The following is a 27,246-nucleotide window of genomic DNA, read 5'->3' on the forward strand; positions in this document are numbered from 1 at the left end:
CTGTCCTCAAGTCTGTGAGCTCCTTAAAGGCCAAGATTATTTCATGTTCACCTCTCTTTTTTTTGGTATTTTTTTATTTTATTATTTTTTAATGCAGTTCTATTGAGATATATTCACATACCGTACAACCCATCTGAAGTATACAATCACTGGCTCACAGTAGCATTGCATAGTTCTGTATACAACCAACCCTATGATCAATTTTAGAACATTTTCATTTCTCCAGAAAAGATATAAAAATAAAAATAAAACCAAAATCCTCCCATACCCATTAGCCCCCTGTGCCAGTTTGAATGTATTATGTCCCCCAAATGCCATTATCTTTGATGTAATCTTGTGTGGGCAGATGTTATCAGTGTTGATTAGATTTCTTTGAGTGTTTCTTTGGAGATGTGCCCCACCCAGCTGTGGGTGATGACTCTGATTAGATATTCTCATGGAGGCATGGCCCCACCCATTCAGGGTGGGCCTTGATCAGTGGAGCTATTTAAATGAGCTGACAGGCAGAGGGAACTCAGTGCAGCTGTGAGTGATGTTTTGAAGAGGAGCTACAGACAAAAGGGACACTTTGAAGAAATCACGGGAGCTGCAGATGAGAGAAAGTTTGAAGACGGCTGTTGAAAGCACTCTTGCTCCGGAGAAGCTGAGAGAGGACAAATACCCCAAGTGCAACTAAGAGTGACATTTTTGAGGAACTGCAGCCTAGGGACGAACGTCCTGGGAGAAAGCCATTTTGAAACCAGAACTTGGAGCAGACGCCAGCCACATGCCTTCCCAGCTAATAGAGGTTTTCTGGACACCATTGGCCATCCTCCAGTGAAGGTACCCGATTGCTGATGTGTTACCTTGGACACTTTATGGCCTTAAGACTGTAACTATGTAGCCAAATAAACCCCTTTTATAAAAGTCAATCCATCTCTGGTGTTTTGTATTCCAGCAGCATTAGCAAACCAGAACACCCCCCTATTATTGACCCATATTATTGGCATAGTGCATTTGTTACTGTTGAGGAAAGAGTATTAAAATATTATGTTAACTATAGTCCATAGTTTGCAATACGTACATTTCCCCCCCATAAACCCCTCTATTATTAACTTCTAATAGTGTCATACATTTGTGTTAGTTCTTAAAGAACTTTTAAATTTTTCTACAGTTAATCACGGGCATTGTTCACCATAAGAGTCACTGTGTTACATATTCTCATGTTTTACCCTTTGACTTTCCTTCTGGTGACATACATGACTCTAAAATTCCCCTTTCCACCACATTCACACACCATTCAGCACTGTTAGTTCTTCTCACAATAACATGCTGCCGTCACCTCTGTCCATTTCCAAATGTTTAAGTTCAACCTAGTTAAACATTCTGCATATATTAAGCAACTGTTCCCCATTCTTTAGCCTCATTCTATATCCTGGTAAACTATGTTCTATATTTTATGTCTATGAGTTTACATATTATAATTATTTCACATCAGTGAGATCATACAATGTTTGTCCTTTTGTGTCTGACTTGTTTCACTTAACATGATGTCGTCAAGGTTCATCCATGTTGTCACTTCAGGACTTCATTCCTTCTTACCACTGAATAATACTCCATAGTATAGATATACCATATTTTGTTGATCCATTCGTCTGTTGTGGACACATGGGTTGTTTCCATCGTTTGGTAATTGTGAATAATGCCACTATGAATATCACTGTGCAAATGTCTGTTTGTGTCTCTGCTTTCAGATCTTCTGGGTGTATCCTGAGTAGTGGGACTGCTAGTTGTAAGGTACCTCTATACTTAGCTTCCTGAGGAACCATGAAACCATCCTCCACAGTGGCTGTACCATTTTACATTTCCACAGCAGTGAATAAGTGTTCCAATTTCTCCACATCCTCTCTAACAGTTGCAGTTCCCTATTTGTTTAATAGTGGCCAGTCTAATAGGTGTGAGATGATATCTCACTGTGGTTTTGATTTGCATTTCCTTAATAGCTAGTGAAGCTAAGTATATTTTCTTGTGCTTTTTAGCCATCTGTATTTCCTCTTCAGAAAAATGTCTGTTTCTGTCTTTTTTTTAAATTGGGTTGTTTGTCTTTTTATTGTTGAGTTGTAGGATTTCTTTATATATTTTGGCATATCCATAATTATATCCCTAAGACTTAGCACAGTACCTGATCTTTAGTGGATACTAACTAAATGAGTGGTTGAACCTAATTGAATTGGATGGCACCATCTTTCTCCCTGAAGGTTCAGGTTGGCTTGATTTATTCCCAGACTTATCTCTGTTGTCATGAGATCATGTTTTTCCCTTATGTTTCATGGTCTTTAGTTTTAACCTTGGTCAACATAGTGAAAGAAGGAATTTGGTAGGATGGAGACCTCTAGTATGTTTGTAGACTGAGACAAAGAAGTTGGTGCCAAAAGGGTTAATGAGTATGGCTCCTGCAGTAGAAGGAAGACAAAGATGATCAATAAACAGCTCTGACTTGAGCCCTTGCCATCTGTTTGGCTGTGTGCAAGGGGCAGGGTTCAGTGGTGAGCAAGACAGAGGCTGTCCTTTCCCTGGGACTTCCAGGCCAGTGGCGGCAGAAAGACCTTGGAAGTTACTCTGGAAGAACTATTTAATTACAACCGTGCTAAAGGCTTTGGAAGAGGAGCAAGGGAGGGTCTAACATGGAGTGCTAACCCAGTCCCAGGTGGCCATGGAAGGCTGGGAGGGTGGGGAGGGATGCAGTGAGGAGAAGGAGCTTGTGAAGTGGGTGGTGCAGAGGGACCGGCCTGTTTCTAGATGGAGGAGTTTATAATTATATATGTGGTTTGCTGTCCAACAGTAACCACGGTGACGTAATGAATTACTTGAGACAAAAGTCAAGAGAGGCGAGAGTGAGAACAACTCAAGGGAGAGTGTCCTCCCCAGCAATTCTCATCTCGATTTTTGTTGAGATTTTCGGGGTAGGGAGATGTGCTGGCACTCAAGGCTGTTCAGGGAGGCAGGAGGGGAGGCAGAAAGTTTTGACCTTTGTGACACAAAGTTCGACAGGCAAGTAGACAACAGATAATCCTGGCCTTGGGACTGGAATGTACTGCTTGCAAGAACATAGCATAGCAAAGCAAGACATTCCCTTCGTCTTCGGTAGGAGTTTAGACAAAGGCAGTCTTCTGCCTATTTGCATGCTGAAGCAGAAGCAGAGTTTACAAGTTTTTTATCCACAGAATTCCCACATACATATTATGTCTGTGACCCAGCTTTCAACGTTTATGTCTAAAAGACCTCAGGTTTCACTGACATGGGTCAGTTAGAGGGAGGTAACGGACCGTCTGTTTGTACGTCAGAAGCACCTGATTTCAGTGTGAATAGCAGAGACAGTGAAGCCTATATGTGCCGAATAATCTGAGATAAACATGCACAGCAACAGGAAACTTGCTTGGACTTATGTATTGGTCTGAAGTAACTGGACACTCTATAGAAAGGTCTTTATGAAACTACTGGGCTTGTTAAAATTGGGAGAATGGTCAAATGTTTATGTCATGATGTATTTGTAATGTTAGGGGTTTTCCGTAAACACAAAAGAGGACAGTCTTGTAAGGCCGTCCTTGGATCGACTTGCTCTTTATGCTGTCCACTAATATATCTTGCATTTTTCAATTGTTGTGTCCATTGCAAAGGCCAGTTTGTGATCCTGTCAAGAAGCCTTCTCTGCCTGGATGGCTGAAAGTTGTCTTTCCCTTCCGTTATGCTCAGTCTGCATTTCACTCCCTTTACCACCTCTAATACTCTGTTTTGTATTGTTGGCACATTTTTCATGTGACTGTGTTTTATCTCTGCAACTATACAGAAAATTCAGTAAAGACTGTGCTGACCATGCAGAATGCTCTCAGTGAGTATTTGTTGAATGAATGAGTAACAGGGATTATGTCTCACTTATCTTTGTAACTTCTATAGAACCTTAGCTATTACTTTGCACCTAATAAGCACTTGGTATGCAGTTAACGGGAAAATAGTATCTGCAGTTTGCCTATTTGTTGTACTTTGCCTTAACATGATGGAGGTATGCATTATTTTTTTCTAACTGGTATGACTTTGAAACCTTCCAGTAAAAACAGTCTACTTTGTCTAGCTTCATCTCAGCCTTGCTGATTATATTGGCAAAAAATTCTGGCCTCTGTGAGCTGGAGAGAGAAATGTAACTTTTCCAAAGATAATCTCTCAATTAGACTCCTGCAGATGGTTGCTCAAGTAGATCAACAAAACAGGAACTCTTTTAATTTGCTGTGGTTAGAGCTTTAGCATCTTTCCTAAAGCAAGTCAAAGGAGCTCTTTCTCTTCCCAGATTGCTCTGTGTCCCTGGATTATTACAGTACGAAACTCAAACCTGCCCACTAGCCAGATGTCTGTGACCACTGGTTTTCCACTGGTTTTTTCAATTTCCAGTGATTAAACCAAAATAAAAGAAGGTCTGGCCAAGGGTGGATATTGCCCGTTGCCAAGGCCCCAGCGAGCATTGCACAGCTGACCTGGTGCCTGCTGTCCTAGATGGGGGCAGGCAAGGCTTTCAAGAGGCCAGGCAAGACTCTTAAGCCAGTGGGTGTCATTTGGAAATGTTTTGTTTCATTAGGAAGCTTACAGGCCAGCCATTGAAAATCTCATTGGTGATATATTAGCAGAAATGTTTGGAGCCTGCATTGAGTGTATGGTCCACCTTTCCCACATGCCGCCCTCATAGCTGACACATTACACATGTCTCTGGAATGTAACATATGGCTTCCCGAACGTGCAATGGGGCCTCGTGCTCTGTTGAAATTGCGTCTGTTTAAACAGTCTCCTGGAAAAGTAAGGCATATTCAATAGCATAGCTCATTTCATGTCTGTGAATATTTCTCTAGAGTCCTTTAAATGTGATTTTTAGGGAGTGTAGTAGAAAACTTGCAGATTTAAATTTGCATTGAGGTGTTATCTACCTCTGAAAGGGTAATGAACTGTCGATCCTAAATTGTAAATATTAAGATTCGTAGAAATTTATTCAAGAAGAAACAGTGCAGATCATCTAATTCAATAATAATAATAGCCACTATTATTTGGGAGCTGATGAGGCCAGGCCCCAGCCTTTATATATATTACACCTTTTTCTCAGAATAATTGGTAAGTAGGTAAGATTTCCCCCAATTTACAGATAAGGAAATGGAGTCTCAGAAGTACTGATGATCTGTTCACAGCCATCCGCTGCAATTTCAGCTCAAAAGTACTTATCTCTGAAGCCTGTCTTTTTTTTTTTCTACACCGGACACTGGGTTTATGGATGGGCTGGGGTTCGGGTTTAAGGTGGAGAATCCTCTGAAATTGTAAGCAAGTTGTCGTGTGTACGTGTGTTACTCCGAGGAAAGTCCATCACTTTATCTGATTCTCAAGGGGGATTTATAAGGTCTCCGAAGACTAAGAACCAGAGTACAGCACCACACCACCTTCATTATAGAGATGAGGAAACCACAGGTGACCATGCAAATCATCCAAAGATACTTGGCCCAGTTTTTTTTTTTTTAAATGGCGTTTTATTGAGATATATTCACATGCCCTACAATCATCCACTGTGTACAATCAATTGTACCATCACATAGCTGTGCTTTCATCTCTACAATCCATTTTTGAACATTTTCATTACTCTCCCCAAAATAAAAATAAGAATAAAAACACAAGTAAAAAAGAACAACCAGAATATTCCACCCCCCCCATTATTCATTCAATTTTTGTCCCCATTTTTCTACTCATCTGTCCATACATTGGATAAAAGGAGTGTCAGTTGCAGTATTTTCACAATCACAGCCACACCATGTAAGCTATGCAGTTTATACAATCATCTTTAAGAATCAAGGCTACTGGGTTGCAGTTCAACAGTTTCAGTTATTTCCTCTGGCTATTCCAATACACTAAAAGCTAAAAACAGATATCTATATTACACATAAGAATAACCTCCAGAATGACTTCTCGATTCTGAGATCTCTCAGCCACTGAAACTTTATTTTGCTTCATTTCTTTTTCCCCTTTTGGTCAAGAAGGCGTTCTTGATCCCACGATGCAAGGTCCAGGTTCATCCCCGGGAGTCACGTTCCACGATGCCAGGGAGATTTACATCCCTGGGAGTCATGTCCCATGTAGTGGGGAGGGCAGTGAGTTTACCTGCCACGTGGGCTTAAAGAGATAGGCCACGTCTGAGCAACAAAAGATGTTCTCTGGGGGTGACTCTTAGGCACAATTATAAGTAGGCTTAGTGTCTCCTTTGCAGGAATACATTTCATGAGGGAGCCTGCCCACTTTTGATAAGAGAATTTCTCCTCAAAACTCCTTGCAGTAATTCACCATCTGTGTCTGAGCGGCCCTTTCAAAACACAATTCAAGTTTGGAGAAAAGGCAGACGTATGCAGCACTGATTTTTTAAAAATGTTCAGTGAGGGCAAGAAAGACCTCTGTGTCTGTGTGCCCCCCTCCTTTCCAGCCACAGTGGGCATCTCTAACTGCTTTGGCAGGAAGCTCCCCGAGAAGTGAGATGGCTCCATTTAGCAGACTGCTAAAAGCAAAGCAGGATTTTGCCTCCCAAAGGTGTTTGCGTGTTTATGATGTTGGCTGATGATTTGTTGCATTTTTTTCACTGACGGTACCAAGAAGGACCCAAAACAAACAGACCAAAGCATGAAATGGTTAAGATATTTTATTATCTGGGTTGATATATTCTGGAGTTACATTAAGTGCCTAAGTATTTGGTTGGTCTTGGTCAGTGTGGAAATGGTGTGAGGCCACTGTGAGGCGCTCACGAAGCCATGTCCCATTTCTCACGTTGCCAGGGAGATTTACACCCCTGGGAGTCATGTTCCACATAGCGGGAAAGGCAGGAAGTCCACCTGCCAAGTTGGCTTAGAGAGAGAGTTTGCCCAGTTTTGACTTGACTAGAAGTTGAACCAAAGACTTCTTTCTAAACTGTATGTGTGTGTGTGTGTGTGTGTGTGTGTGTGTGTGAAATAAAACACATTAAAGAAACGTGCACAAAACAGTTTAAAAACCAAATTTAAAAACCACTAACCAAGTCAGAAAATACATGTCCCCAAAGTATTCCAGGTGTCCCTTCCTGATCAAACATCACGCCCTCAGCCTTAATCCCTATCCTGACTTATGGTAACCTGGTCCTTGCTTTTCTTTATAGTTTTACCATCTACGTAAATAATATGGTTCCACTTCTCTTGCTTTGATCTTTATATATATGCAATCATACTATTGTGTTCTTTTGTATCTTGTTTCTTTCACCAATGTGGTTTTTCAGATCCATCTACATTGTTGCACGTGTTGCAGTTTTGTCATTTTCATCTCTGTGTGGTATCCCATTGCTTGACAAATTGCAATTTATCCATCTCCTGTCTTTGGATATTTGGGTTATTTGTAATTTTTGCCTATTATGAGCAGTGCTGCTATAAACGTTCTCACATCTGACTCCTGCGGTGCACGTGTCCATTTCCACTGAGGGAATATACCCAGCAATGGAAACGCTAGATCTTAAGATCTGTGAATCTCCCACTTCACAAGGCAAGAACTTACTCTTTTCCACATTCAGATCAGCCTTGCACCTTAGATCGTAACATTGCGCATTGCCTATTTGTTGCTTGTTGGCTTCCAGCTGTTTGCCTGCAGTTGTTGGCTCTTGACCCTTCGGTGCCTGTGATGAGGTCTGCGTGCTTAGGGGTGGTAGGTCTGGGAGAAGCAGCAATGCTGCAGTTCACCTCCTGGAGGGCCTGAGAGTGCTCGGGTAGGAGAGCAGGTGAGGATAGCTGGAGAAAACCCAGGCTGGCCTGGCCCTTTTTGGCTCCAGAGATTGGCAAGAGTTGTCACTGGGGCTCAGACCAGTGCCAGAGGAGGTAACCCACAGGATGTTTCTGGCCTCTGGACGAAGGGGCTGGTGGGGAAAGGTTGCCAGAGGGGAGTACTCCCAGGAAGTACTTACATTCTATTGGCAAATACCTATCGCCCCCCACTTTATGCAAGGCCCTGTGGGAGACACAGAAATGGAGCTCTGGAAAATGGCTGGGCCCACCTTCCAGAGTTGGCCTGAGGTGGGGCTCGGACATTGGCATTTTTAAGATGTCAGGGCTTAGAGCTGCTGGCGTGGTCCTTTGCAGGGAAGTATGACCCTTCACTACACTATTCAGCGCAAGAAGAGGCCTTACAACGCTCCTTGCTCCAAACTTCTCATTTTACAGTGTAAGGCCCAGGGATGTTCTGGGACCTAGTCAAGGCCATACAGCTGATTAGTACCCAAATTAAGACTAGAGGGGTCCTGAGGCCTAGGTCTAGAGCTTTCTGTCTCTCTACCACGACCACAGCAATTTTGGGTCACTTGAGGTGGGTAGACGACAAAAATCAGGGAACGCATCTGAGTAATAGGTGGACTAGAAGCTCTCTTGAGCTGAGAATGGGGTTTTCAGCCCAGGGCTGAAGTCCCTCAATGCTTCCTTCTTAATTGGCTGTGGGAGCAGCTCATGGGGGAGAAGGGGACACTTCCAGGGTGGACATGACCAGTCCTGGCCACCGGGAGAAACATCAGGGCCTGCCTCTGTGGCTGGGGGAGCGGGAAGCTGGGAGGAGATGTCAGCTCTTGTCTCAGCATGTGAGGATTCCTTAGATGTGTGCAGACACTGTCATTCAGGTTAGAACTCACCGCAGTTCTGATAAATGGGAAAAGTCCATCATAAACAGGGCAGCGTACAGTGAGATCAGGGCTTCCACCTGGAATCCTAAGCTCCACTCTTTAGGGCTTTGTGACCCTGAGATATGAAAGAAAATCAGAATAGTAACTTGAAAAGCAGCTGACATCATTCAGGTACAGTACTGTGTACAGGCACCTGAAGAAGATCGTTGTACCTCATCCAAGCTTTATCTCTTCCTTTCCCCTCTCCCAAATCTGACAAGCAGTGTTCTAGACTGTGGGCTGCAGCTAAGATGAGTAGGTGGGCCCCACGGGATGTGATGGAGTGGAGAAGCAGAGGGAGGGCACCAGGAAAGGCTTGAGAGAGCTTGCCAGCCTTGAACTAGGCTTTCAAAGAAAGCCTTATCTTAGGTGGATGGGATGAAAGAGCATTCTAAAGCAGTGGCTTCCAGTTTTTGTATTGTGATCTCCCAGTAAGAAATATATTTTACACCACCCAGTATAGACACATGTGTAACAAACAAAAGTTTCCTAAAACATTTACCCTTACTATTGTGATGCATTTTTTTTTTTTTTTTTCAATTTCTTTTCTTTAAATGTTGGATCTAACCCACTAATAAGCTGACAACACCATTCTAAGGGGAACAGGAGCCCAGTGTGGAGGCAGAGCTAAGATTGCACTAGGGAGGAGCTCATTAGAGGAGACAGCTTTCCTGGGATATGGTAAAAGGTGATATCTTTAATGGGATGGGGTATCTGTCTGGAAACCTTCCATAATACTGGAGTATGAAGGAATTACTTTGGGATGTTATGCAAAATTTTAAACTTCACCTGTTCTTCTGACCAAACCTACCTTTGGACAGTAGAATGAACAAGATGACAGTATTAGATTTTTGTTGTTGTTGTTGTTTACATTTGATTTCAATTAGTACCACTCAGAGATTGGGGTTGGAGAGAGGAATTTGCATCTGGATTCTCAAGAGCAATGCTGTTAGAAGTGTTTATTAAACATCTGTTTTGTTTCATCTTGCGGTTGGCTATGGAATTTTCAGTGTAGAATACAGCACCTGATAGGCTCCTCATAGAGGGAAGAAGAGGGAAAATCTCCGTGGGCAGGTTCAGGAGAGGAAGGGGAAGGTCCCTTGAAAACCGTGTTCCTGGAAAGAGTGGTATGGTCAGTTGTGCATACCAGAGCTTATAACTAGTATAAATAGTGGCATGGCCCAGGACCAGAGAAGATGGCTGCATTACCATCAGCTCCCTGCTAGCTCTGGCCAACACTGTCTGAGTAATGACGTTGCACCTTGGAAGATCCAATCACTGTTCAGAATTTGGATTCCTGGATCAGAGGTCTAATTGGGACCGTTCTTGGCCTCCACCCTTTAGCATCCTTGAGAGAATTTTAAGGGTCCAATACCTCCCTTCCCAACTGGCGGTGCTTTCTCCCTGCACTTCCTTCTTCATGTTTGCCCCTACACACACCTTGCCAGTTTGTTTTGAACTGCTCTTTTGGCTCAAAGTTGAATGCTTCCAAGATGTACAGCACCCATCCTTGTCCCTCTTGCTGCTTGCCATCAGCCCCACCTGCAGCGCATACCTGTTGAATGGTGTTGTAGATTACTTATTAAATATTTGTGTGCTCTCTTCACCGCATCTGCTCCAAGAGAAAAGTAACTTCTGGCCTGTACTGAAGACCTCAAGGAGTGTGCCGTTGACCTTGTCCTCCAAAGCACATGTGAGAGGAGGTCTTTCTTGCTCTATCCTATTGACACTGAACTCCCTGGAGCTCTATGTGTAACTAATTTTAGGGAACCCCTGCAATCAGATTTTTCTCTGCTCAAGAGTTTAGGAAGAAAATCCTTTCATGGGGCTGGGCTTTCTCTTTGCTTAAGTACTTGCAACTGAGTTCTCGAAGATTTAGTCCCCCTTTGATCTTCCCAATCCAGTTTTAATTTGGTCAGTGAAGTGTCTGAGAAGTATCTTAAAGCACAGTATACTTTTGCCTTTTGGGATAATGTAGATATGAATCAGTGGTCCTAAGTGTACTTCAATTAAGTTTTTTTTTTTTTTTTTTCTTCTTTTTTTTCTTTTGCTTGTAAAATGCAGTCTGGGGGAAATAAGCTGCAATTTAATTTGGTGGTGGTGGCTGTTTTTAAGTCAAGTTTCCTGTTCCACTTACAAATGCTTGTGCCAGGAGCTGTATATTTATAGTGTTCCCCTTCATTAGGAAGCTTGACTTATAATTGAAGAGAAAACCTGAAGTCTTCTTTGTGAGTAAATTTATTGTTGTAGGAGGAATGTGGATGACATTGGCCCATGCTCATTCTTACTTTGTTAAAAATATTTAGAGAGTCGCCATGGAGATCTACATTGTTCTACTTGGTGACCAATAGCTATTAGCAGTTGAAGTCTAAAATTGGAGTTAAAAATTCTACTATCAAGTCACCACTAGCACTTTTCCAGTATTCAGTAGCCACATGTAGCTCATTCAGAGTTCCTAACCTCAGCCCTTGATATTTTAGGCTGGATCATTCTTTGTTTCACTTGGGGTGGTGCTGGGGGGCCGTCCTGTCCATTGTAGGATGTTTAGCAGCAACCCTGGCCTCCATCTCTTTGATATTAGTGGCCCCCCCCTGCCAAGTATTAACAATCAAGAATGTCTCCAGAGATTGCCAAATGTCCCCTGGGGTGGGGGTTACAAAATCACCTTTGATTGTGAATTGCAGGCCTAATGGCTACAGTAGTGGATAACACTGATACAGAGGATTTTCATTATTGGACAGAACTGCTCCAGCAAAATTTGGTTTGGGGAATTTTCTGGCCATTTGGAGGTTTAGAGACATCATAGGGGTCATCCAGTCCAAAGCCTCGGGAAATTAAGCACAGAGAAGTGTGGGTGTCTAGTTTGAGAAGTGTGGGTGTCTTGTTTAGAGTTCTGGATTTCACGTTCACGCAGCATAGAGGACAAATGGCTGTTTCTCCTTCAAACCTACCTGATTCTTGCTCAGTTCTTACACCCAGTGATGGACATGGAAGAGAAAGGAGTCCTGAGAAATGCACATAGCCCAGTCAGGGATGCAGGTTCCTTACCTGAACCACGGACCTATCTACTGAGTGTTTTGATGGCCTGTGGGCTTTCTCTGAGGCCCTGCCTATGGCTGCAGTTGGAGGGGCAGCTGAGATATTTGAAGGACTCACCCCTCTCAGTGAGAAAGTAGAGTCCTATGTTACATTTCCAAGTTCCATCACTGCAGATAGATTGGGATTCTACTTCTGGGACCGTGGAAGGCTATAATCCTACAAAATTCCCTCTTTTTAGCTTTTAAATCTTCAGTGCCTTTTCTGTCCTTGGTAAAACCTTTAATATGAAACCCCTGGGGGTTCTCATCTTCAGGGGAGAGTCGGGATACCTGTCTGTGGAACGCTTTGTAGAGGGAAGAGGAGTCTCTTCTGGGTAGATGATGTCAGCTAAATGTGGCCAGAAATTAGGCTTAGTCTTTGGGGCCTCCTTCAAAGGAGGATGTCAGGAAGGGCTTGCAAAGTGACCCAGGAGCTTTGATGTGCCCCGGTATATTTTCTCCCTTCATTAATCCTATTTACCATATACAGCACCAGATGACTTCCTAAAACACTCATTCCTCTGATCCAAAACCTTCAGTGGCTCACCACTGCCTTTTCACATTCAAAACTTCTTAGTCATGTACTCATGGACAATTTGCTCTTATAGAGAGATGAATTCTTTCTCTTGTGAGAGTAAAAACTAGTTTTTGTGCATGTGAGAGCTTTTGTGTTCCTGTGATTTGTGGAGCCATTCTTTAGGGTGTGGGGGTTGACGGTGGTAAAGTCTCTGCTCAAAGCTGTTTAATGTTTACTAGCTTGCTCAGGAAGAAGTTTTGTTTCTGGCAGATGTTTTGTTGAGTCAGTAGCCTGGACAACTACTTAAAATCAGTATATAGCTCAAACTCAGGGCCTGGTAAACAGGCCAGAAATCATGGCAATAAAAGCAGGCGGAGAATTATGTGTATACAAAACCTCAGGTAACCTTGCACTGCTGGGCTGTTTGGTTCTGTAACAGTGTACAGAGCACTCTGTGGACTGTGTCCAAGGCCAAAGTTCTGAGCTGTCAAGTTGGGCTAGAAATAAGCTAATATGTAAACTGGACTTGAGGTCTTTTTAAGTTGCTTCATCTTCCCAACCTTAGTTAAAAGAAGTGGCTGTCTCAGAGTTTGGTGACTAGCTGTTATTTCATTGAACTGTTGATGTTTTCATTTGGGAAACCGGCCTTCTTGGGTGTCTCAATGGTGAAGGGGAAGGTGTTTTTAAAGTTACCCATTTGGGGGTCAGGTTTTGACTGGAGCAGTGGGAGGCTGGGGAGCTGGGAGGACTGACGTCCTGTCATACCGTCTGGACCTGGCCACTGCTTTTCATTTGCTCTCTGTCTTTCCTTTGCTCCATAGACCAATGAGTGGAACAAGAACGATGACCGCCTGCTGCAGGCCGTGGAGAATGGAGATGCTGAGAAGGTGGCCTCGCTGCTGGGCAAGAAGGGGGCCAGTGCTACCAAGCAAGACAGCGAGGGCAAGACTGCGTAAGCTGAAAACACTGGTTTATAAACAGGCCAGTTCTGGGTTTTCAAAGAGCATTCTTTAAAATTCTTAGGATCCACAGGGGGATTTCACAAATGCCTTTATGGGAACCTTGTGAAATTATTGCCCATTCCTCCTCCACACGTTAAAATATGTAAGAGGATATTTTAATCTATTCCTTTCTCTTCAAGTTCCAAATTACACATTGGGCTTTACCTTGAATTGCTACTTTTGTTCCCAGATGCAGTCAAAGATTTCACCAGAGAACAAATAGCACCAAGATTGCAGCCAATAGGTAGACAGAAAATAAACTGTTTACCAGACTAGACACAGCATAGAAGAGAAAGAGCAATTTTTTTTTATAACCTTCAGACCTTACTATTTATGTTGTTAGTTATTTTAGTACTCCTCTTAAAATACATTCATAATTATACAAATAGTATGAGTTTTGCTTTATGATTTGTCATACGTGGTGTTCCTGCCAGCCACAATTAGAACTCTGCCTGTGATTATGTGTGTGTGTATTCAGTAAAGATATGCATGGTGGTATTGTAGAGAAATCACTGACTTTGGAGCCAAATGGACTTCTACTGTAGATTCTACCAGCTATAAGCCATGTGATCCTTGAACTTCAGTTTCGTCACTGTAAACTGGGGATAATATTGTTTATCCATAGTAGTGATGACTATAAAATGAAATGCTAAGACTGGGATTTGAATGTAGGTAGCTTCTGGTTGGTGATCCCCAGAAGCACGAGAAGGGAAGAAAGCCTCCACAGGGTGTTACTGGACAAGTTACTGCTATGGGCAGCTGGGGCTCATCCCTTTTGAGGACCTCTGGGAATCTGTTCAGGCTTAAAATAGGGCCTGCTGCACATTTTTGTAAATAAAGTTTTATTGTAACACAGTCACATCCCTTTCTTTATGTATTCTTTATGGTTTGCTTTTTCTCTACAAAGGTTGGGATTGAGTGCATAGTTGTCACCGAGTCCGTATGGCCCACAAAGCCTAAAATATTTATGCCCTGGCCCTTTGCAGAAAAAGTTTGTTGATCCCAGGTTTAGAGTATGCCTCAGAGTTGTCCCACCTGAGGGATAAGGAAACTGGATTTTTTTTTTATCCCTTAATTCCTCTGCCTCAAATATTGAGTGCTGTTCCTAGGAGCCATAATGCCCAAGGCCAGAGAAAGTCTTGGATACTTGGTGAGCACCCGGCTTACCAAGAGGATATGGGAGGGGTGCGGACAGCCCTAGACAATAGATGTAAAGAGCTGGCCCAGTACCCAGCCCACAGCGGGCACTTGACATAGCAGTTCCCTCCCCTTATCCTAGGTTAGTGGTTCTCAGTATTGGCTGCTCCTGCATTAGTATCATCCGAGCTCCTTTTAAAAAAAATATCAAAGCCATGATCCACTCTGGAAGTTCTCAATCATTTGGTCTGGGGAGAGGCCCAGGAATCAGTGCAACAAAAGTGCACCATGTAGGTTCAGCCAAAGAGGAGAGAGATAAAAGGCAATTATCAGAGAAAATTGAGTATCACATTTTTAGTAAATTTTGTAAAACAGTCTTCCTGATCCCATTGGATCCCATTATGAAGACATCCAGCCTATTGTTTTGGGAGTCACCAGATGACTTAGGGGGGCTGAGCTCTGTCCGGGAACCTGGCTGGTTGCTATACAAAGGGAAGAGGGAAACTTCTTGCTTCAGATCAGAGGCTAGTCCTGTATGGGCTTGGCTTATCGTTTCTGCTAAAGCCCCCAGGTTGAGCCTCCACCTTGTTATCCTTGGTTTGACTTTCCTTGTTTGCAGAGGCCTGTCTCTCAGGTATTGGGTATGGGACCATAGCTGGGCAAAACTCTGACTTCATAATCAAAACTCTCATGTGGTAGATAGGCTTTGATTGTTGGCAAATATGTGTTGAGTCGCTACCTACTCAATCTTGGTAATTTTCATTCCTTGTCTTTCTTTCACTCTAGATGGTAAGTTCCTTGAAAGAAGGGACTGTGACTTGGTTTCTCACTATAATTCCATCATCTAACCCTTTGCCTGGCCTGTAGTTGCTTCTCAATAAATATTAGTTGAATAAGTTAATTAACCTTTTCCTATGATGCCACATTTGGAGTTAGCACTGTTTGAGCTACAGTGGCAGATGCCCAAACTCCCAAACCTGTCCTGAGGTCTTTGAGGGGGAACAGTTGTGCTTTGGGGCTGCTTTTTGAACTGCTGTTTAGCCTTCTTGACGTAGCTCCCCACAACCCAGCTGTGCAGATGTGCTGGTTTGAATCAATTATGTCCCCCCCCCAAAAGCCATATTTTTTAATGCAGTCTTTTGGGAGCAGACTTAGTCTTTTGAATAGGGTGGGACCTTTTGATTAGGTTGTTTCCATGGAGATGTGACCCACTCAACTGTAGGTGAGACCTTTTGATTAGATCATTTCCATAGTGGTATGACCCCGCCCATTCAGGATGGGTCTTAATTAGATCACTGGAGTCCTTTAAGAGAGACATTCTGGACAGAAGCTAAGGGCCGACACAGACCCAGATGTTTGGAGACGCTGGGAGATGCAGACAGAAGGATGTTTGGAGATGCTAAGCTAAGAGATGAATCCTGGAGTTCATCCCGGAGAAGCTAAGAGTGGATCCCCAGAACTTAGAGAGAAATGCCCCAGGAGAACAAAGCAGAGAGCTGAAAGAAGCTAAGAGAGACAAGCCCAGAGACATTACAGAAAAAAAACATTTGGAAAGCAGCCTGGGAGCAAAGGACCAGCAGATGCCAGCCTTGTGCCTTGCCAGCTGACAGAGGTGTTCCTGATGCCATCATTTATCCTCTTGTTGATGCCTTAGTTTGGACACTTTTATGGCCTTATAAATTTGTAACCAAATAAATCCCCTTTATAAAAGCCAATCCATTTCTGGTATTTTGCATAATGGCAGCTCTAGCAAACTGGAACAACAGGTACCTGTACAAGAGAACCTTTTATAATCATCTCAGGGAAGAGATACATGTGTATGATAATTTTGTCCAAGATAGTACTGCTTAGAATGAAGATGGAAAATTTAGATTAGCAACTGAACTGCAATTGTGATCACTGTAACAAATTTGTACCTTTTGTTAATAAGGTTATTTATTGTGTGCAAAGTAGAGAGTCAGACTCTTATTTTCCACTCCCTTTTTATGGTAGAAAAATCACCACATCCATTTTGCAGGTGATAATACTAAGGCACACATGTTTTAGCTAGCCTTGGGGATGGTGAATTATCTAAAGAACTGGATCTAACACCTCTATCTTTGCACTTAAAAGTTCACCACTTTTTTTCACTGGATAATCCTGTTATGTAGAAAGTTAAAAGAACTATATGAAAAAGGAAGAGGAGGTAAATATTCTTTTTAGTGCATGGTTTTTCCTAAGGAATTACCTGTCAAAACTTAGTTTTCCAGCTTGGAGTATTACTTTTGATGACTAAAGTTATTAACTGATAACTATAAGAATTTACCATGGAATTAAACCTTTAAACCCAGCTTCATATTTTCATTCAAATTGAATAGTGTCAGAGTTGAGAATGACGTGGAGCTGTGGTATCGGAGACAATCGTTCCTGTCACTTTGGTATCATACAAAGGTTCTGTTGTAACACTGAGCCCCGAGCAGTGCTGTCCTCAGAGGTGTGAGCCTTGTCACCCCTGGGAGTGTGCACTTGAGTATTTGTATTTACTTGAATCTTTGCATTCCTGTCTGCGTATAGATGTATCTCCCTTACACTTGAAGATTTTTCCTAAACTGGGGAGACGTTTTTTGTTGATGTCCCTGTTCTTTCCTCGTGCATTTGGTTTGGTACTGTGTGAACTGGGAACTTTTGGGAGCAGTTGTGAATCCGCAACAGACCAGTCCAGTTGCCTATGCTGACCTCACAGAATCTGCAGACACAGGATTTGTTCGCAGAATCGCATGGTATGTTTTGCCTTTCTATTTAAAGGGTAAGGCCAGATCACACACTTGAAAGTTAGGTCCTTGAAAGTACTTGGCCTCGTTTTCTGCCTGGTCTTTAGGGTTTCCACTTCGGTTTATACAGCTCTATATCAAAATTAAGCTGGAGACCTCTTATAGTGAGCTTCCGTGATAAGCCATTTTGTCTTGTACTTTTGCTCAGGAATCTGCAGTTTCCCTGTTGCTCTGGAGTCCTGATTTTGGCTTTCAAGGTCTTTCCTCTGACCCTCCCCTTATGTACCTACATGTTCTCTCCCCTTATTATTTTTTTTAATGAGATATAGTCACATACCATGCAGTCATACAAAGCATACATTGAACTGTTCACAGTACCATCATATAGTTGTGCCTTCATCACCAAAATTTTTGAACATTTTCATTACCACACACACAAAAATAATAAAAATAAAAATTAAAGTGAAAAAGAACAACTAAAATAAAAAAGAACACTGGGTGTCTTTTTTTCTTTGCCCCCATTTTTCTACTCATTCAACCATACACTGGACAAAGGGGAGTGTGGTCCATATGTCTTTCCCAATCACATTGTCACCCCTCATAAGCTACATTTTTATACAATCGTCTTCAAGATTCAAGGTTTCTGGGTTGTAGTTTGATAGTTTCAGGTATTTACTGTTAGCTATTCCAATTCATTAGAACCTAAGAAGAGTTGTCTATATTGTGTGTAAGAGTGCCCACCAGAGTGACCTCTCGGCTCCTTTTGGAATCTCTCTGCCACTGAAGCTTATTTCATTTCCTTTCACATCCCCCTTTTGGTCAAGAAGATGTTCTCCATCCCACAATGCCAGGTCTAGATTCCTTCCCGGAAGTCATGTTCCTTGTTGCCAGGGAGATTCACTCCCCTGGGTGTCAGATCCCATGTAGGGGTCTCCCCTTATTCTAATCTAAAGTGCGTGCCTTCCGGTGGAGGTGGAACTGTCCACTCTCTCTCTCCCCTTGTGTAGGAATTTACACCTGGTGTCCAGTTTCTATGTCCTGTCCAGAATGCCTTCCTCCCTGGTTTTCTTTGTCCTTTTTTGTTTTGTTTTGTTTTTCTTCTCTTTAAAATAGTAAAGCCTTGATTTAGATATTTGATGTATTTTATTGTATTTCCTCTTTGTTTTCTGAAAGTCTTGAATCCCTCATCACATAGTTGGTATTTATGGAAGTGACTTTTCAGAATGGTTCTTATAGAGAAAATACTCTCTTCTTGCTGGTAATATCTCATGCATAAATTACTAAAGAGTGATATAATTTGGAGTTCAGGGGGAAAAGGTATCCTGGTGAATGTCACAAACTGGACCTTCTGCTTTCCCGGTTTCTGGTAGAATTTAAATGAGGCAATACTCAGCCTTTACTACCTAGAGAACCAGAGGGTCCAGAAAGTCTCAAGAATGTGGCGGCAAATGTTTCTTGAGACATTCTCCAGAAGCTTCCATAATCCAAGGTCAACAGCTAGATGTGTGGTTTAGTAATTTCTCAGACTTTTCAGCTCCTTCCTGGAATATTTAGTTTAGGGAAAGATAAGAAACCTTGTCAGATTTTTTCTCCCTTTAAGTCTGATCAAAAAGGGGTTAACCCCTTTATCTAGTGTATGGATTAGCAGAAAAATGGGGATAAAAACTAAAGGACAAATGGGGTGGGATGGGGGGATGATTGGGTGTTCTTTTTTCACTTTTATTTTTTATTCTTGTTCTGTTTTTTTCTGATGTAAGGAAAATGTTCAGAGATAGATTGTGGTGATGAATGCATAACTATGTTATCATACTGTGGACAGTGGATTGTACACCATGGATGATTGTATGGTGTGTGAATGTATTTCAATAAAACTAAATTTAATAAAAAAAAATTACATATATATATATATAAAAAGGGGGTTAAAAAAAGTAAAAGCAATTGAATGATTGGAATTCCTTTAGGAAAGAGTAAAAAAGGATAGTGTCTTGGGTCAGGAAGAGAACAGAATGGAGCAGGGCAGAGGGTTATAGCTCCAGGCAGTTTGTGGGGTTAGGCTTGGCTTCCCTCTGCCCCATCTGTTCTCTTTCCATGGTGGATGTGAGGAAGTGGGAGGATGTCAACGCCCTTAAACCTCTTACCATAGAACAGTCTAATTGTTTCAAGATGGTTTTCCCTACACTTGGATGTGCATTTAATTAAAGTTATGTGTATTTGTCTTAGGAACAACCAGACTAAATAAAATCGCTGCTGGGCCTGCAGTATTTGAACAAATACCACCCAGGCATGTGCGTAGAGACTGAATAGATATACTGTCTGCATTTCGTGTAGCCCACATTTCAGAAACCTGATCTTTTTGGCTTTGAAAACAAGAATTGTGAAAGTATTTTTAGATGACTCTGTGGAGCATAAATAAAGTAGGGAGGTTGTCCTTGAACTATACAAGTCAGTAGGACAAAGGACTTCTCCAGTGGAGGCTTGTTGTACTTTGGTTCTTCTGGTTTTCTCAGAAAAGGGATGTTAGATATTTTTTACCAGCTGTGCAGTCTGGGAAATCAAATTGTACCACCTGATCGTTTCTCTCCAGTTCTTCTCACATACAGCTGCCAAGTTAATTTACTTAAAAATACTACATACTGTATGTGTAATTGCAGCCTCCTTCCCTGCAAAATTAGCTTCCAAGCAAAATCACCCTATGTCTTTCTTAAGACCTGTTGATACTTGACAGAGGGATAGCCTGAGCAATATAATTGCTGCATAATATGTCCACACGGCTTTGGGTCACATAGATTTTCTAAGGCAATAGAGATTATTTAGATGGACCTCTTGTGAATATGCCCAAATGTATGTGTTTCATATGCCCTGAATCTAAAACGTCCCAAACCCTATGGGAAGTACTTACAGAAGAGGCAGAAAAATGTTCTCTGCCTACAGCATGCATAGTATCTAGCTGAGAAGACAAAACCGATGAAAGTATTAGAGAATAATTAAATTCTGAAGTGTCAAATATTGACCATAGGGGTTCCAACAGGGAGCAAAAGACAGTGAAGCCATGGAGTAGCTAAGAAATACATTAGGAGAGCGATGTGGCGTGGGCCTTGAAGACTAAAGGGAGAGGATTTGGGGGTGTACAGGGGAGGAGGACTGTGTAGGTGTAGAAAACAGCAGGAACAGTAGCTGTCCCAAATTGACGAGAAAAACAATGACATGGGGGTATCTTTTCCTTCCCTCCTTGAAAAGTATATCATAGCACCTGTTGCGTTAGAATCACCTGGTGAGCTTCAAGATTCTGATTTCATTCGTCTGGGTCCATTCTGGGCATCAGGATTTTTTTTAAAGCATTCCGGGTGATTTGGATGATCAGTGCAAACTGAGGGCCACTGCTGTGCACCGCCCAGAGTGAGGCCCCAGGGTTCTAAGCCAGGAGCTTCCCTTGCTACACCTTGACTGGTTTCAGGTGGGCAGTGGAAGGGCTGGGAAGGAAGCAAAGCATTGCTGTCCCAACCTGCTGTTTTGTTATTATTGTTAACTATTTCTGGGGGTTGGGCTGTCTCCTGTACAGTATATGGCTTTCACAGGCCTAGAGGGCCCCACCTTTTAGTCAGTCTTAATTCTACAATTTCAAATTTATATAGCTCTTCCTTGAAATCTTCTATAAAATTCCAACCCTTGTTGATTTTCATTATCTTTGGGCACTTAACTGTCTGTAACAACGTAGTTCTTCATTATGTATTATTTACATAGTTCTATGTTTTTTGTTTTTTGTTTTTTTTTTATTTTGATAACATATACAACACAGAATTTCCCATTATAACCACTTCTAAGTATCTAATTCATTGGTATTATTTACATCCACAATGTTAGTGGCATTATTTATATCCATGATGTTGCACTATTCCTTACCAAAACTTGCTATCACCCCAAACAGAATCTCTGTACCTATTAAGCATCAACTCCCTGTTACCTACCCCCCACCCCCGGCAACAAATTTTTAAAACATTTAAAAACCTTGTGCAGCCCAAACCAAACACTTTGGCTGGTGGAATAAGGCTCTGAGATCACCAGTCTGCCCACCTCTGCTTTATGTACTTTAATCAAGTCCTGTTGATTGGACATGGCTTCCATCTCTTGCTTTCCTTCCTTTCATGCTGAAAGTACTATTCCAAAAGCAACCTTTTGGATTTTGAAGAAAGTAAAATACAGTGAAATGAAAACATATGGGATCCTGGGTGAATTTTTTCCTAGCATTTGTTTATAATATTTATAATATAATGCTTATGCACAAAAGGTAAAGGTAAGGTAAATTTTGGCATATTTAATATAATTCCTGAGGTTTTCAAAGGTGTCTGTTAAAGCTGAACATATATGGTTGTCAAACTGTGCTTCAGAAGCAAGACTTGTTATCACAGTAATGTGCGAATTGATGAGAATGGATTTGGAGATGAAGAATGGGGATGATTAAAATATTTGTAGGATCACAGTATTTTTTCAGTTTAAAGCTATTTTCCAAGCTGGATTAAGTAGACTCTAAACAAAGATCTTTTGACATTAAATAGGGTGGAAATCTTCTGGCTTTGCAGCTCCCTCTGGTCCTCTGCGAGTGCCTTTCCCCAACTCGGCCTGCCCGGAGCCCAGTGGGCAGGAGAGCCTGTGTAGTGTCATTGCCTGTGATGGAGAGCAGAGCAGGGGAGGGTGGGCATGGATCTAAGAGCACGCTGGCCATGACCTCCATCCACCCTAATCACACTGGGAGAGCACACTGGGCCAGGGAGTTCTCACACCGAACAGCAGCCAGACAGTTGCAGCATTCAGGCAAATTGAATTTGTGAGCATGTTCCTCTCCTTTAGAAGCATTTCCTGACTTCCCAATGCCGCCACCACTCATCCCACCAAATCTTACATATCATTCAAGGCCCGGTTTGCCAACTCTTTCCCGAAGCCTTTCCTAATTTCCAAAGTGGTGAGCGCTCCCTTTCCACTGCCTCTCTTAAGTCATTAAGATTTGGTGGGTGTTAGTTACCAATGGGTGTATGTTATCCCTGTTATCAGATTATCAGCCTTCATGCGTTAGAGCCCAGTCTTGCCCAATTAATATGAAAGAAATTGTTTTTTAATAATTATTCTAATTACTGAGTATCCCAATGCAGTGCTAGGAGCTTTTGCATGGATCATTCATTCAGCAAGTGGTTCAGTCTTTTGCCCATTTTTAAGACTTTGCCAATTTTCCCTGGGAATTTCTCATTTGATGTCCTCGGTCACCCTGGGGTAAATTATCCCTTTAATGAAAGAGGGAAGTGTGGACCAGAAAGGTTCTGGAAATAGCAGAAATCAGCTGATGCTAAGTCTTCGAGTCTGGGGCTGTATTAGTGATTACAACAAACAAACATTTGCCCTTTCGTAATGCCTAAATACTATTTCCAGACCACATTTATGCAACCAAACAATCCTGAAGAAAAAGAGCTAATGCTTAGATGTGGTGTGGTTTCCTAAATTGGCATATTTGATCCTTCATCTCAGTGTCTCCTCCCTCCCATCCCCAGAAGAAGTAGCTCTGCTGATTCTGTTGGCACATTGTTGGCCCTTAAAGGACAGTAATTCTGTTTTTACAGTCTCTTAAAAAAAAAGGCCAGGAACCATCTGAAACTTTATTTTACCTATCTGAAACATTTAGTAGGAAAAGGCAATTTCTCCAACTTTCTGCTGCATCAGTTCCTAATAGAAGCCATGATCAAAGTAGCTGGTGGTGCTGCTTTTGAAATAGCTGAAAGCCAGGCTGCAGGGGAGAGCCCCTCTGTGGGCCAGTAGTGGTAGAGGAGAGTTTAGTTTTCCAATGCTTTATAGCTACAAGGTATTAGGCAGTAGTACCACCTTCCTTACCCTCAGATTATAATCTGAAATGGGAATCCAGGCCTATTGTGAGGATTGCCCCACTGAAACATTGGGTGTGAGGTAACCCTCATTTGAGTAGTTCACTGACCTCACTAGAATCTAGATTTGAAGCAAATAAGTGTGTTCTAGTTTGTTAATGCTGCTGGAATGCAAAACACCAGAAATGGACTGACTTTTATAAAAGGGGTTTTTTTGGTTACATAGTTATAGTCTCAAGGCTATAAAGTGTCCAAGGTAACACATCAGCAATCGGGTACCTTCACTGGAGGATGGCCAGTGGTGTCTGGAAGACCTCTGTTAGCATGGAAGGCATGTGGCTGGCATCTGCTCCAGAGTTCTGGTTTCAAAACAGCTTTCTCCCAGGACGTTCCGCTCTAGGCTGCAGCTCCTCTTCAAAATGTTACTCTCAGTTGCTCTTGGGGCGTTTGTCCTCTCTTAGCTTCTTGGGAGCAAGAGTCTGCTTTCAATAGCCGTCTTCAGTTGTCTCTCACCTGCAGCTCCTCTCTTAGCTCATGTGCATTCTTCAAAGTGTCCCTCTTGGCTGTAGCAAGCTTGCTCCTTCTGTCTGAGTTTATATAGCGCCCTAGTAAACTTATCAAGGCCCATGCTGAATGGGCGGGGCCACACCTCTGTGGAAATTATCCAATCAGAGTTATCACCCACAGTTGGGTGGGATGCGTTTCCATGGAAACAACTTAATTCAAACATTCCAACTTAATCTCCACTAATATGTCTGCCCCCACAAGATTGCATCAAAGAACATGGCTTTTTCTGGGTGATGTAATATATACAAACCGGTACAAAGTGCCATTAAACACTTTATAGGTTGGGTTGGAATCATAGAGTTTTAGAACTGAAAACAGCTGTAGTGATTGTATAGACCAGAAGAGTAAACTGAGGCCAGTGAATTTGAGTGACTTTATTGCCACCTAACTTGGGGGTGGCAGAGTTGGGGTCAAAACTTAGGATTCCTGACTTTTACTTCATACTTCCATTTTGCCAATGGTCCTAGAAACTGAACATGCATCAAAATCATGGTGGGGATGGGGGCTTGGGAGGGAGACTTGTTAAAACACAGAGTACAGGGCCCCAGCTCCGGAGTCCGGGTCAGCCTGAGAATGTGCATTTCTAACAAGTTCCCAGGTGACAGAGATGTTGCTGGTCCAGGATCCATGTGTTGAGAATCACTGAATGACACTAAATTGGGAAGCAAAATTGAACTTATGTAACATTACATAAAGGACATAGCCTTTCTCTCTTACGAATTTCCATTACAACCTAAGAAAGGCTTAGAGACAGGCCGGTTTATGGGTGTGCTTTGCTTTAAGGAAACTCAGAATAGAAACTTCAGACCAAAAAACAAATTAAAAACTAAATATTTGCATTACCTTAAATCATTTATGGGTGCTAGGGAAATTGCAACAAACAAGACAAAGTCCCTGCCCTCACGGAATGTACAATCTAATGGGACAGATGGACAATGAACAGATGCTTCTTTTAAGATAATGCTGGGGTGCAATGGAGAAAAGAGTTAAGGAGGAAGAAAATGGTAGGGGCCACTTTGAATAAACCTGGGAAGGGAAGGCCCCTCTGAGCAGACACTTTCATTTGAGCAGATTCCTGCTTGGAGTGAGGGACTGAGCTGCACTTTTCTGTAGGAAGGGCCCTCCTGGCAGAGGGAATAGCAAGGCCCTGAGGCGGAAGCCTGCTTGATGTGCTCAAGAAGCAAATGAGCCAGTGAGCCGGGGAGAGAAGTCAGAGAGATCCAGGGCCACAACATGGGCAGCCTTGTAGGCCGCAGGGAAGCTTTTGGATCAAATAATATTTCTAAAGACCTAATTTTCTTGATTTCTTTAAATATGATTTAATACAATTGATTTTTTTCCTCCAGAAAAAAAGTCTATTAAAAAGAATTTCAATAAAAATGTAGGCAATTCTAAGTAGTTGGGATGTGAGGTAACCATTGCACAGTTGAAGTGTAAAGGTCTCAAGGGTTTATGAGAGAGCTATTCTTTTATCATGAAGCATTTCTTGATCAGAGTTTCTCACCGATCACAGTGGTCCCTTTCTTGGAAATAAAGGGTCCTTAGAAGACAAGAGGAGAGATGGTGGGCATATTAGGGAGAAACTGCTCTAGGGTCAGGGGACTAAGTTCGAGTCCTGACCTTTCACTTGTTTCCTAACCTCTCTGACCCTCTGTGTCTTCATCTGTGAAGTGATGACACAGGACCAAGTTTATCCTCCTTGAACCCTTCTAAAACTATAGGATTCTGGAGCAAGGCTGATGATGGTTTGGTTTGGTATATGGTGTTGTTTGGGGAGGGTGTTGGTAGTTTGCTTGATTTGGTGGATGCAAATTGGTTGCAGAGGCAGTGGGAGGAATTGGAGACCCCGTCAGGGGTGTCAACCTGTTGTATTCTTGACCTTACTCGGCCAGCTCTCTTGGTATCGTGAATCAAGTTGGTGAAATAGACAAGAAGAGTTGGTTGGAGTGAAATTTTGTGTGAATGAATATGCCTGAAAAATTAAAGTCTTTTAAAACTAGCCTTATAAGCTTGTATTTCCTTCAAATATGTTTCAGCTGGTAATCAGAAATGAGAAGAATTAGGTTTGTTTGAAAGATAGAAGGTGGTTTCCAGGCCACAACCCACAGGCTTTTGAAGAGCAGTAATTCAAGTCTCCTTTGGGTTAAGATCCTTGAGAAACCTCTCAGCTCTGTTTTGAAGTATTTATTTAGGGAAAATTTGCACAACTTGCTGAGTGGCTTTGTAGGAAGGGAAACCTTCATTGCAGACTGTTTTGTTCAGTGCTTAAATTACATTCCTATTAGTTTGCAAGCCTTAGCAACACCAACTGCCCCAGTGAGAAGCCTATGTTTGTTTTTTGCCAAATACTTCCAGTTTTTAATTTAAACTTTTTTTTTTTTTTTTAAAGAACAGCACTACCAGTAAGTTATATTACACTAGTATAATGTTTCACAATTTGCAAAGTGATTTAACAAACAAGCCTAGTGGTCAGAAGCCAGCTTTGGAGGCCAAGTATCTAGATTAGAATTCAGGATCCACTACTTGTTAATTCTGGGACTCTGGGCAGGTTACTAAATGTCTCTCTGCCTCCCCACCTTCACTATAGGATTATTACAAAGATATAATGAAGTAAGACATAAAACGCTCCTAGTGCATAGTAATTCAATAGATTAGCTGCCATTTTTATTGATATTGCTGTTGTTTAATTGCCTCAAAAACTCTGGTATCCTACGTTTAGAGATGAAGGAACTCAAGTTAAGTGCCTCAGCCACAGTCACACAGCAGTAACGCAATAGGCTCAAGGGAGTAAGTTTGAGCCCTGACCTTTCACTCATTTCCTAACCTCTCTGACCCTCAGTGTCTTCATCTGTGAAGTGAGGCCATTAGACCAAGTTTATCCTCCTTGAACCCTTACTTCTAACACTCAGGATTCTGGGGCATGGCTGATGATGGTACAGTTTGGTGTATGGTACCCAGGTCTCCTGACAACTCTCCCCACCCCACCCCCACCCCCCCAGCAGCTTCTCCTCGCTCGCTCTCCCTCTACTCTCTCCTCCACCTCACCTTTAGCCTACCACCTAGCTGTGGTTTGACGCTACTGGGGGGACATCAGCGAGTTGACCTTATCTTCAGTGGAAAAAAATGAAAGGGAGAGAGAGACCCACAAAACTTATACACAGAAACCTTGGGAACTTTCCAAGGGACAAAAGCAAGGAAATTCCCAATATCAATAAGCAGCAAAGGGATCAAAGTAATTTTCTGTAAATCTTGAGGCTGCTCTATTTGCCCTTTAGTTACATCTCTGTTGAAGGGCCCCAGCTGAGTTTTATAAGCAAAGCTAAACATTTCCTATTGTAATGAAACATGAAACAGTGGAGATTCCCTTTTTTTGTGGAACATATCCATGAAATTGTCTTTAAGGATTTAAAAATCCTTACAATTGTCTTTGGGGATTATGTTTTCAAAAGAACCTTTGAAACAAAGGATGCCTTGGCAAAAATGACCTTGTCAGGTGTTTAACTTGTCCTCCCTTTAGAGAAGAACTCAAACTTGAATGTGCACACAAGTCAGCTGGAGATCTTATAAACTAAACTGCACCTCTGATTCATTCTGTCAGGGGTGGGGCCTGAGAACCT

General features: G+C 42.2%; 1 protein-coding gene across 5 annotated transcripts in view; it reads left to right on the forward strand.

The window, feature by feature from the left end:
• Positions 1-27,246, forward strand: part of RAI14 (retinoic acid induced 14) — a 171,880-nt gene that overhangs the window by 79,321 nt on the left and 65,313 nt on the right. For 2 of the 5 annotated variants that reach the window (XM_037798789.1, XM_037798793.1), the window contains exons 1-2: positions 12,828-12,987; positions 13,132-13,262. In XM_037798789.1, the coding sequence (XP_037654717.1) occupies positions 12,934-12,987; positions 13,132-13,262 (185 nt within the window). In that variant the 5' untranslated portion in view covers positions 12,828-12,933. Of the gene's footprint in view, positions 1-12,826; positions 12,988-13,131; positions 13,263-27,246 lie in introns of those variants that run through there. The other 3 variants (XM_037798790.1, XM_037798791.1, XM_037798792.1) reach the window with 3 other exon arrangements.

This window comes from Choloepus didactylus, chromosome 11, assembly GCF_015220235.1.
Source record: "Choloepus didactylus isolate mChoDid1 chromosome 11, mChoDid1.pri, whole genome shotgun sequence".
Taxonomy (NCBI): Eukaryota; Metazoa; Chordata; class Mammalia; order Pilosa; family Megalonychidae; genus Choloepus; species Choloepus didactylus.